This window comes from Saccoglossus kowalevskii, chromosome 10 (assembly GCF_978046115.1).
Source record: "Saccoglossus kowalevskii chromosome 10, keSacKowa6.1, whole genome shotgun sequence".
NCBI classification, from domain to species: domain Eukaryota; kingdom Metazoa; phylum Hemichordata; class Enteropneusta; family Harrimaniidae; genus Saccoglossus; species Saccoglossus kowalevskii.
Window position 1 is genome coordinate 31,622,182 of NC_140650.1, and position 12,532 is coordinate 31,634,713.

Consider the following 12,532-nt stretch of genomic DNA (forward strand, 5'->3'; position numbering starts at 1 on the left):
ATCAACGAATACAAGAAACCTGTTATTCAGACTCCGCTACAATTAAAATACAGACTATAAACAAATAGCTTTATCTCTATTTACGTGGAGCCAGTTCGATTATATTTGGCTTCACGCAGAAACTGGATAGAACGGGTATGAACTGGGAGTCATATGATTGTCACGTGACTCGATGTTGTTACTATTTGTGCCGTTGACGTCAAGGGTTCTGATATTGCGAAATCAGCACCTCGTTCGGCTAAATGAGTTCATAACTTACATTAAAGCCCGCTAAATTATTTGGACAATGTGATTCAAATATAATTAATTGAAATATAAAAAAGTATATACGTTATATTTTAGATAAATCTCAAATTATCCGTGGTAACAGGGTTTAAACTTAAAATCAATTTATTCCTCCCAATAGAGGTGCAGCAACGAAGGTTGCATCATTTGTTTTGGATATTCCTGTTCACGTTGTCAACATCATACCGGCGAATATAGGTCACTTCGCTAACACATATTGTATGCATGATGGAAACTGCCGTCCCAGAATTCTTGTCGGGTGCCATACTGATATATTGTAGTGTAGTAGTTCAAGTTTAGGTCAAATTTAAATGACAAACAACAAATTAAATATAATTTTAATATACTGTATTTGTTCGCGGCTATAAACAAATAATAATATTTTTTTTTTATTAACACTTACACATTCCCCGGGGAGATTGGCAATGGTTACAAAAGTTTAAGAAGGAATAAAAGGTTACAAAGGTTTCAAAAAAAAAATAGATAAAATAAAACAAACTAAGCTAATACATTACAGAGAAAAACTATAAAGATTAAATTATTATACTACAAAAGATAAAAAAAAATGCAAAACTTAAACTGTGAAAGAAGATTGTCACTGGGATCGCTGTCTTATTTCAAAACACTTGTTTAGGTACCTTGCTACAGGGAGTGTTAGACCACTGTTGTTTAGCAATGCTATGAATTGCGTCTGTGGTGGCAATTTTTGAAAGTTTTGGATTTTGTTTGTTTTTTTCATTTCAAATAGGACATTTCTTATGGGAGTATATCTTTGGCGTGACTTCGTTCTGATCACAAAGGTTGCATATAAATCTATTAGCAAGGAGTATTCCTTTGTGTCTACCACCCTCAATTTCAAGTTAGTATGGAATTTAGTTAAATTTTCGCGCATTTTAATATTTTGCAGGGTAGGTTTCAAAAGCAAAACTTTTTTTTTTTTAATTCTATTTATGTTCTTAATTTTTTTCATTTCATATACAGATATTGGCTGTGAAATATTTTGCTGATAAATGTAGCATAATAATCAGCCCGGTATTAAATTTATTCACAATGTTTAAGAAAATAATTCTTACACATTCATATGAAAATTTGTGCTTACAACTGGTTTTTAATCCGTGTCGAAAACGTGCACAGAATCACAGTCCCTCTATAGATAGAGGGACTGTGACAGAATGGTCATTTTGTGCACGTTTTCGACACGGCTTATCAGCCACATCAAGTGCCAAATCCATGAAATAAACAACCAATGTCAATAGAGTAGCCTAGGTGTTAAAAATGGCAAATCAACTTCTGCATAGGTATGTCTCTAAATGCTTGCTTCTTGGTTGATTTAGTCATCTTTTTTGAACTCAGAAGCCCACAAAACCTAATATTACGGAACATATATATTAAAAGTAATATTTACATCTGATAACTATTGTGTGTTCGAAAGATGTGTATTGCGGAAAGAAAACGACTCGTTTGTGGAAAGATACTTCATGGAACTATAATTATAGTTCCATGGATACTTGTAGTTCGACACGAAAGTAGTGACATCGCATCGAAGTAAATAATACGTCATTGTTTACTTTCTCATCATAATATTCCAGCCCAGCTTGCGTTGGGCATACGGCGTTTGACTTTGGTGTTACTATACTACTATACTGTCTATGGTTAAACAGGGTCCAAATTGATAGGGAGTAAAACACGGAAGTGGAATGGCTGTCCATGCATTGACCAATCACACAAGAGCTCACAAACACCAAAGAAATATTTGTTGTTGTACTTAACAAAGGGATTTGGCACTAAAAACAATGGAACGTTTATAGGCTTAACGTTGGATTTAGATCGTGTTATAATCCAAATCCCCTACTAAGACTTGTAAGTACAAATTTTCATATGATTTGTCAAAAAATATTTTACAGTCATGAAACACATATCGGTGAATGATACTAGCCACTTAAGACTTAAGTTTGCGGATCAGGATTTTTTTTGAGTCGGAGGTGTTTGCAATTGATTATTCCAAAAAGTTCATGCCTGAGGCCAGGAAAAACAAATCTCTGTTTCTCGTTTCATGGAAATTTTAAAATGAGGCGGCGAGGCGATTTGATTTTTTTTGAATACTGAGTTAAAATTTGAGACAAGCGTGAGTACAAGCGGATTTTGGAATGCTTTAGAAGAAAAACAAATTGTTCAAGGCGCATGTTTCAAAATGATGCGCGCGGAAACGAGAAACAGAGATTTTTTTTCTCATGATTTTAAAACAAAAACAAACAAAACACGTTTCCATTGCTATAGGCGATGTCCATTACGGAAGAGTCTTTGTGGCTTTCCTTCAGTCATTGGCAGATTTACGTGATAGTGGTTTTCAACCATCATTTGAATCATGAAACATTTATGAATAAATATATCGCATACATAATTATAAATGAGTTTCATTGGAATCAACACAGTGACATCAAAAGCACAGTCGCTCTGATTGCTCACATGTTTTTTGGTCGATCGACCCCAGATTTATGCAAATGAGTATTCTATTGTCTCGGATGAAATGTTTGTTAACATTTTTGACTTAGCAATTGCTATTTTTGGGACAGATATTCTACTCTCGAACGCTAAAACTAATATCACAAACCGAAAATAGGCAAGAGTAATAATTTGACAGTTGAATTAAAAATTTAGAAATTTAAATCGCCATAGTCGTTGCACAGATCGCTTTTTGGATTTTGTGTAATCAAATGTATTTTCACTAGCTGTATACGTTGCATGGGACGCATATCAATCATGATGTGGGGCGACAACTCACTCAAACTCCTTTTACTTACATTAATATTTTTTTTTACAGAAAAAGAAATTATCAAGAAAAGATAAAAAGAAAAACACTGTGGGTTACTGCAAACACAAAAAACGTTTAAAGGTATATAAAGGCAGCAGTCAACTCCTGCAGTCCCAGTAAAAAACTTATTAGTTAATTGTCACAGTTCAAAGTCACATTGCTGTTTGGAATTCCTTGGAGGAGTTCTATTAACGCGGTTACTCTAAAAGCTGCCACATAGGTCTGACTTTAGTTCAGATATTTTTTTTGCCTCTTTCTCTTTCCAAAAGATAGACCAAGCGCGTGGGTTACCTCACTACTATACCAGGATCGCAAGACGGGTAAATTTTGCGTTACGGGCCTCACTATAAATAGTAACTTGAGATGCCGTTATCTCACTATATATGTTGCTTTATCTATGAATACTAGAGTCAGTTAGATGTTAACACATAATGTAGCTCCAATTAAACTCGCGGCAACCATTTCTCCATATATATATGCTTATTCACGAAACTTTTTGTTTTGGTTAAACTGTGAACAGCCTAAGGGGTACATTGGAGTAGGTAACTACGCGACGTAAATGCCATTCAAACGTAAACATTATGTAGGACGAAAGTTGAAGGTCATGTTGATGGCATAGCAGTGTTTTCGTCCAACATGCTTTGAAAACAACACAGGTTAATACCAATGTTGATCACATTGATGACACCGTGCACATCTGTGAAAGAATCTTGTGTCGAAAACAGCTTAGCCAATTTAAATACAATGCCATCCATGGAAGCAGTCGGCCGAGATATTTGATCGATCCACAGTGTAAACACATCACCAATTACACTATGACATTATACCACTTATAAATAGGACGCATTTAAATTTGAATACAATTGGAGAAAAATAACTTTATTATGACAAATATAAAAATACTATGTTCGTACAAGAACGCCGGTAGAAGGGAAGCAGGGCTGAGACAAGATGTCAGTTTATTATTAGTGTGACAGGCAAATATGCGGAGTACGCAAAAGGCGGACAGGGCCCTATTCACCCATATTTTAAAATGAACCATGTTTACTAAATCAAATTGTTTACAATTAATTTATTTTTACCACATTCAGTTCTAATTGTGATTATTGTGATTACGATATAGTTCGTGTTCTAGCCCCCCCCCCTCCAACCAATAGGCAATGAACAGTCGAAAAACATGCACAGTATATAGAGAGGGAGTAAACTTGTGAATATGTGTAAACCTTCGGGTAACAGATGCCGAATAAATGATATAACTGACTGTGTTCCGCCAGACCATGTGACTTTAACTGTAAACATATATCACCGGGCATGCAGGACCTGATACGTACAGTAGTTGGTATTTATCATGTCATACAATATAGGCCAAGGACGTAATGTCCACGACTGCCTTTATGGGGAAGCTATGTAATGCGATGTGGAAAAAATGCGATTCAATAATGAACGATGCTTCAAACTGTATACAAACTGTGAACTTCAAGTCGAGTACATGTCTCGAAGCATTTAGAGATTTATAGTGCTTTTTCATATTTTGAAAAAAAAGGAACTAAGGAACTCAAATTAATAGTTTATTCACTCAATAACTGTGATCAAAATCGTTAATTACCATTAAACTCATCGTATTAATGTGAAATATTTCTTTCAATCACAGAATGTCGCAATTTTGCAACAAAATATGTTTTTGTCACCTTTTTAAACATTCTCAATAACAAAAAATATTGGCTTAGTCGTTTATTTCGCATGATTTTAAACATGTCCAAACTAGTAATGTACTTCATTTCACGCGTTCTGCTTAATGTCTATACTTCAATATAAAAAGCCTAATTTGGTCAAATGTAAGTTGAAAGCAGTCAAAGGTGGATTATATCTCTAATTCTGCATTTTGAGATCACAAAAAAGCTAACAGTCCAGTCACTGTGTACTGAATGATTGGTTAATGGACATGCTTATAGAAATACACTGTTCACTTAACGCCTCGAAGTTGCACAATTTAATTAACTTATATTTTGCAGTGAATATGGCATGTCATTATACACGTTTTATATATTTAATAGCGTTATTATGATTTTATGGAACTTTTTGTTGGTTCTCAATAACTATTATTAGCATTATTCTGATATCCCCTGCGAATGTATATCTTTGCACTCAAAATACACATAATTAAAGCAGATAATAGTGTTGTTAATAACAGAAAACTTGTGTGGGTTTATTTTCTTGCAATTACAATGATCAAAGTGATCGGTATTTATGAACAAATTGGCACTGTAGTTTATCCATGTCAAGATTTCCACAGTTTGGGCCATTTCCGCCGTTCTAGGCAAATCAAATCATGATGGTCTAAAATTACAATGGAGTGTTAAAATATCGCCAAACAATGTTACCATCTCGGCAAACAATCACAAAACCTTGAAGTAAACTTACACATAGACAGCTAAAAACAACAACTTAAAGGGGCACCATTTATACACTCCCATAATATTTTATTTAATTGCAAAAACACCGAAAAAGATACTGTATATAAGTCTTGATCATGTAAACAGGTTTGCTTTCACCTCGAGTAATATATATCTTTTTTAGTTCTTACATTGATATGATAATATGAGCTTGAAATATACATTACTAGTATGGCCATTGGTATTTTCAAATGTTGGGCAATGTAACCAAAATAGTCAATTGGGTTGAAGACAATTGTAGCCTTTAAACACTTTATATTTGAGAATTTGGCTTGGATGGTTATTGTATTCCAATCTGTAAAACGAAGAGAAAAGGTATACAACCATTCAGCTAACACCATTGCATAGAGAACCGTAACCAGGACTTGACCCGAAACCAAATAAACGTGTTTGTGTCGATTTAAATACAAATAAAATTACGGTATGATTTATACCGGTGTACATGTGCCGGGTGTCATATATATATATATATTATCATTCGTTATTTAGGAAGAGATCAGCATATATATATATATATATATTCAGACAGAATCACTGAGGTTGATATCGACAATTCTGTGCAAGGCCACGTTTTATTGATCGTGGTCGTTTACGAAATACGGCCACCAATAAATACTTGTGCAGATATAGAGAAATGCTTTTATGTTGCCGAGATTATTTGATTGCGTTTGGGCCTGGATGTCAGAATAATAATTTATTTGTCGGAATCCTTGAATGTTAATTGGGGACAAGCCGCACATTTGTCCGAGGTCGAGGTGGTGTGCGAGTAGTAAGTTTCAGTCACGCAGCAATATCATATATGACGTGTTTTTACGAACTGTCGTATGTCACTAGATACAAATTACAAGGGAAAGGGGCGATAATTTTCAAGTTATGTACATAAAAACACGTGACTTTTTAAAAACATTTGCACTAAATATGCTGATCTCTTCCTAAATAACGAATGATAAATTGTGACCTTCCCCAGACCAGACATAGTTGGTTTAATGACAACCATAAAAAATATACTGCAGAGTATTTCTGAACACATAATCGCTATTTCCCATTATGTAAATGAACAATGAAAACATGGTGTTCATGTAGTGCCTGTACAATCAGCATAAGTGTACTTTATTATTGAATACCAGGAAATGTAACAAATTGATTTTAGTACCGTGCATCTATAAGTTTGCTGTAGTTATAGCGTGCCCCATGGACCGGTATTTTCATTGGCGACATTCAATTAGTATGTTATGCCGGCATTTGTTTTTAGGAGAAGTTTCCCTTAAACATTGCCTAATCTTTTAAAGTGAGATAGAGATGAGGGAAGCGTGTCTTTCATACATAGACCAAGCGATTAGATTTCAGAAGATATCTAGACCCAGTTGCCATGGAGACAATGTGTTGAAGAATTATTAACCATTGTCAGATTAGCTGGTGTGTTGTGTGAATAAACTTTGGCCTTTCTTTTCAAAGAAAACTAGAAGCTTATGTCATTAACATAAATAAGTTTATAAATAAGTTTATATATCAGTTTATAAATAAATAAATCAACCATTTTAGCTGTATTTGTTGTACTAAAACAACATCTACATGAATGGTAAACGCATTTGCGACTGTTAATCTTGTTGAAAAAAATTATGTGTGGCGGATGATGAACTATGTGTACTATTTAAGTGGACGGGTGGTACAGTTTCACATCGAGGTAACTAAAACAACTTAAACATACGACGGTTTACGATATTTGACCAGGTGGCACAGACTAAAAAGTAGTATCTGTAAACATGCACTTTCACCTTCAATAACCCCCCCCCCCCATAAAAACTGACCAACAACCATGATTATTGATTGATTGTAAGGCGCAACTACTATAGATGTATCAACAACCATAGTTACCTCAACTGAATGTTAATAACTTAGTAGATATGAATTGTATAATTCATACGTGTATAATGTAATTTTTGAAATTTTCTTGATCTGCAGATAACAATTACACAAATGGTCAGACGTATTACTAAAAGTTGGTGGACACACCAGTTAACAGAAATTGGCCACACAATAGGTACATTTTTTAACAATTGTTTCAAGTACTATATGCAGAGTGTAACGAACAATCAATTGATATCAATTAATAACATTATTAATATAAAGCTATATCCAGGGTGCTAAACATTTGAGCATTGAAAACCAAAACAAGACACCACGAACCAACGATGCTGATGAAGAAATACTATAATTTGCACAGAGATATGGTGAAATTCCACCAATTACTTACACTAATTGTTCATGTTAATCTTCTTTTTTAAATTAGACAAAGTATCATTTGACCAACGGAATTAAAAGGTATTATACCAATATACAATGTATCATGGGTAGTACCTGTACAATCTTCCGTTTTACCTGGGTTCGGGCGGGTAGTGTAAGTAATTGGAGTGACTAATAAACACGAAGCTAGCTGAATCAGCCCCTCTAGTTTATGTCGTCACGCCAAGAAGGTGGGTAGTCCATAAGGCGACTGATTCACCCTAAAATACACCCAAAGGAAAGAGCTCTTACTCACAGCATCTGAAGCCAAGTCGACCAGAAATAATATATTTCTTGATTAAACAACAAGTGACAAAACATATTGTGGCTTGTCCTGCTGAAGAGACTCTAACAGTAAAGACAAGGACCAACATGTTGGTGTAGCCTGTCTCAACGGTGCCACAGCACACATGGGAGACAACGCTTTGAGAAGTGTTTTAATGGCATCTTCCTTGGTGATGTTTTTACTCAAGCTGGCTATTTTATCTGCAATTGTCACATGGTAAGAAAGCGTACCAGGTAGGACATAGGGGTATAGAAAGATGTGTCTGATGTTTTAAACACCACAATGGTAGTACCACCAGTGGTCCGGAGGAACTACTTGTGCTGAGTGTGGTTTATTGTGACCAGAGGGATGTCGACATTTGGCCAGAGTGGTGTTATCAGTGTCATTTGTGAGTCATTTGATAGAGCCAACCTTCTGGGCATCACTAATGTCAAGGGAAATGGGGGGGGGGGTCATGTATGCATCAATGTTATCCCACGACAGTGCAAGAAGTACTGCACAAATATTGATTTTTGGATGTTCAGTGGTGAGGCAAAGGGATTGATGGATCGTTCTGGCCATAGTTCTACGACCATCTGACAAGAGATCTGCTCATCTATGCCCAAAATGTTGCTAGATTCCATGATGGTGCATTGGTTTTGTATATTCCCCTGATTTGCGCGCACTCTAAGACGATGTTGTGCATTGTATACCAGTTAAGAATTTCCAATGTTAAACTGTTTAAGTGTCTTGACCTCGAACCCATTTGCTTGTTGAGGTAGGGCGTCGTTGAGACATTATCACACCTCGCAAATACCCATCTGCCGCTGATACAGTGGCAAAATGGTTCTTCCATTTGGAAAACTGGGCTGCGTTCTAGGTTGCCCACGATGTCATCATGCTGACCCCTTTCTAATGAAGTTTGGTCTTCGGATGATAAACATAGGGCTATGCTCATCCTCATTCTGTCCCTAAGTAAGTATGAGGTCATTTGTAACTGCAACCTGTCCACATAGACTACAAACACCAATGTTCTCAGAAATGCCAGAGTGTTCTGTGAGTGTTCAATTTAGAGTATCCTTGGCTGATGGTGAAGAAACCAGTCAAGTACGTATAAGTATGTCAAGATGCCCAGCATGTGGAGTTAAACTTAATACTGGCTTGCACATCCATGTAAACACCAGCAGTGCCAAGCACAAGCCAAATAAAAGTGCTGGTAACGCCATTCCGTCTACCATAATATTCTTTTTCCCGAGGTTATACTATTATTGTATCTTGAATTTCGCAAATAGAAAACTACGAAGTTGTGTGAGGATCGGCTGGAAACAATATTTTTAGTCCCCGTTTAATTCTTATTTCAATATTTTCCGTTTGTGACTTCGCTAACATTTTATCAGAAATTCTGCAGCAGATATCGATTAAAAGTCTCCGCCGATTATGCACGTAATTTTTTTTCAAGATCTTTTGCATGAGTTTCATTCAAAACTACCTCTCCCTACTGCATGGAGAGAACAACTTAGCATGCTCGGAATAAATAATTAGCTTAGATTGTAATGCTAGGGTTTTTAGTGATGTCATGACCTGGTCATGACCTTGATCTGAGTGACAGATAGGTCGTACCATTACCAATCTCAGTAGAAAATGTAGAAGGGTGTCAGGGCTACATTTTGATGGGAATTATAGTGGTGACACTGAAACAAACCCAGGTCCTGGTAATATACAAAGACCTGAATTAACAAAGAAGTCAAGTTGTTGTTAAAGGTACATCAAGGTTTACTCGGATTTATGAATACAGTTTCTTGAGTTAAAACAGTGCGCACAGTGCTAGATATAATGTGGTTAACAAGACACCAAAATAAACCAGGACTCTTGTTATCACAAGACTTTCAAAAGGCATTTGACTCTGTTAACCACAGTTTTATCATAGCAACGTTAAAATTATTCAATTTTGGTAATGATTTCAGTATCAGTATTTTACAAAAATATTACGTCTTGTGTACGCAGACGATATATCATGTTTAGTTTATCCATCCTCAGTATAAAGTACTTTTTTATGATCAATAATTTTGGTAAATGCTCTGGGTTAAGGTTAAATAGCAACACTTTTGATGGGTTATGGCCACAAACCGAAAGATAAAGAGGATATTAAAAGTTCAGCTGGGTTAAGGATTCTAGGTATTTTTGTAATGAGATGATGAGAAGCTATTCATTTCTGAGAATTTCAATTTAACATTGACAAAATTAAAACAGTTATGTGGCTTGCGGTCATTGGTTATCAGTTATTGGCAAAATTCAAATTTTAAAAACACTTGGTATCCCACAATTTGTGTACGTTTCGACAATCCCTAAAGCAATTATAAAGGCAATTCAAAAAAAATCATTTAATTGCATCTGGAAAGGTTTTGACCGGGTTAAAAGGACATCTTTAATTGCGGGTATAAAGGATGGACGCCTGAACATGGTGGAAATTGAATCTTTTCTAAGAATAAAAAGAATCAGCTGGTTGGAGAAACATTATAGAACCACTACTAAATATTAAAGGGGGTAGACATGTATTATCTTGTAATTTTGATGTAGAAAGTTTGATAGATAATTTACCACCATTTTATGTTGACATTACTAGAGAATGGTCACATTTAATGCAACATTCGCCCAATTCTGTGTATGAAATTGACAATCAAGCGTTGTGGAAAAAACGCTTTATTAAAATTGCAAAAAAACGGGTTATTTTAAAATCGAGGCATTAGTCGCATTATTGACTTAATTAATCAGAATGGCAGTTTTCATAATTGGCAGTACTGGAATATGAAGAGTATTACACAGATTGAATTCATTCAAATAAAAGGTTTTATAGCAGCTATACCTAAAGATTGGAAGCAAAATATTTTTAACTCAAGACATACCTGGTTTGAATCTGATTATAATAGTATTTTTTGAAGGAGATCAAAATAATTCACAAAAAAATATGTAAACAGATAAATGAGCCACGCTCGATAGTGCAAACATTTAGGATCTCAGCGGAACATATTATAATTGCCATTAATAACTACTATATCAAGCGCTCTGAGAGGAACTCTTCTCAATTACATTGTTACAAACAGTAAATTGTATAAATGGAAATTAGTTACATCATCTTCATGCTCTTTTTGTCATGTTAATGAAGAAACCTTACATCACTTGTTTGTAAGTCATTTTGTGCAAGAATTATGGGAATTGGTGCAAGAACAGTTTGAAGTAATTAGACATATAAGCTGTAACTACAAAAATATCATTTTTGGAATATACAACTCACCAGAAAACAAAATGCTAAACCATACCATAATTTTATTCAAATAGTTTATTTATTTCTGTAGAACAGAAAACAAAAGGATGTCATATTATGTTTGTTTCTTTCCAATAGACAAGTTGAATATGAAATTGCAAAATGAAATAATAAGGTCAACTTACATTTTGAAAAATGGGAGAAAGCTGAAAACTAAGTTATTACTGTGCTCGTACACCAGATCATCTTTTGTTTTTGTATTTACTTTTGTAAGTTTGTTTTCTGTGTACGTAATTACTTTATTCGTATAATGAAAAAAGACTATTTAAAAAAGCAGTTTCTTGAGAATGTATGAGACACTTGTGTACTCTGAGATTTTGGACCCGGGTCAATGAAAGTTTTCAGTTATCAAATTAAGGAAAATCACTTTATGATGAGCTGTACCCACATAGAGTACATATTAATTCAATTGTTTGCAGATGTTCCGTGTATTATTTTAACATGAGTATTTCATAATTAAATAACGGGGACTGTGACATTCATGTCTTGTTTTTTTATATTCGTTTAGCTATTCTACTTTAATGTTCAACTGTTTTAAAATCTTGCAACTGAATTTGAATATGCAATTCAAACATTTCTGTGATCTGCAAAGAACACACTTTCTCACAATTGTATTGTATGGGTTCGTTTGGATGTTGGACTCCCTTCGAAATTTTGAAATATAGACCTTCTGAAACGCTATTTCTAACATTTTGAGGTGCAAATTTTGCAGACAAAAAGATTTTAGCTTAATTTTGGAGGGGCGACCCCCAAAATGTTTGTGGGATTACTTTCTTTCATGCGTCAGAATACATACTTAATACATAATTAATTTAATGCATCCTTAGAAATAATTTCCATTGGTTGACAGCAATGAAATGTTAGTAATAAAGTACAATACATATAAAACTAAAGTAAAAGTAAAATGTCAGTTATTGTTATTTCTGATTTCAAATATTTTGTATAAGTATTCACTAACTTGTATTATTAGTAGGTCTTCTCTTGGAATATTGGTATTAATAAATAACTTTTGTCTTTCTGTGTGGTACCTAAGACATTCCATACAGAAATGTTCTTCATTTTGAATTTTGATCTGGGAACATTGCTGACAGATTCTGTCTTCTTAAGATATT

The 12,532-nt window shown here is 34.6% G+C and overlaps 1 protein-coding gene across 4 annotated transcripts in view; it reads left to right on the forward strand.

Annotated features, from left to right (window-relative positions):
* Positions 1 to 7,851, forward strand: part of LOC100374157 (ectonucleoside triphosphate diphosphohydrolase 4-like) — a 47,671-nt gene extending 39,820 nt beyond the window's left edge. For 2 of the 4 annotated variants that reach the window (XM_085504505.1, XM_085504507.1), the window contains exons 10-11: positions 3,107 to 3,178; positions 7,513 to 7,851. In XM_085504505.1, the coding sequence (XP_085360631.1) occupies positions 3,107 to 3,176 (70 nt within the window). In that variant the 3' untranslated portion in view covers positions 3,177 to 3,178; positions 7,513 to 7,851. Of the gene's footprint in view, positions 1 to 3,106; positions 5,293 to 7,512 lie in introns of those variants that run through there. The other 2 variants (XM_085504508.1, XM_085504506.1) reach the window with 2 other exon arrangements.
* The last annotated feature ends 4,681 nt before the right edge of the window (positions 7,852 to 12,532 follow it).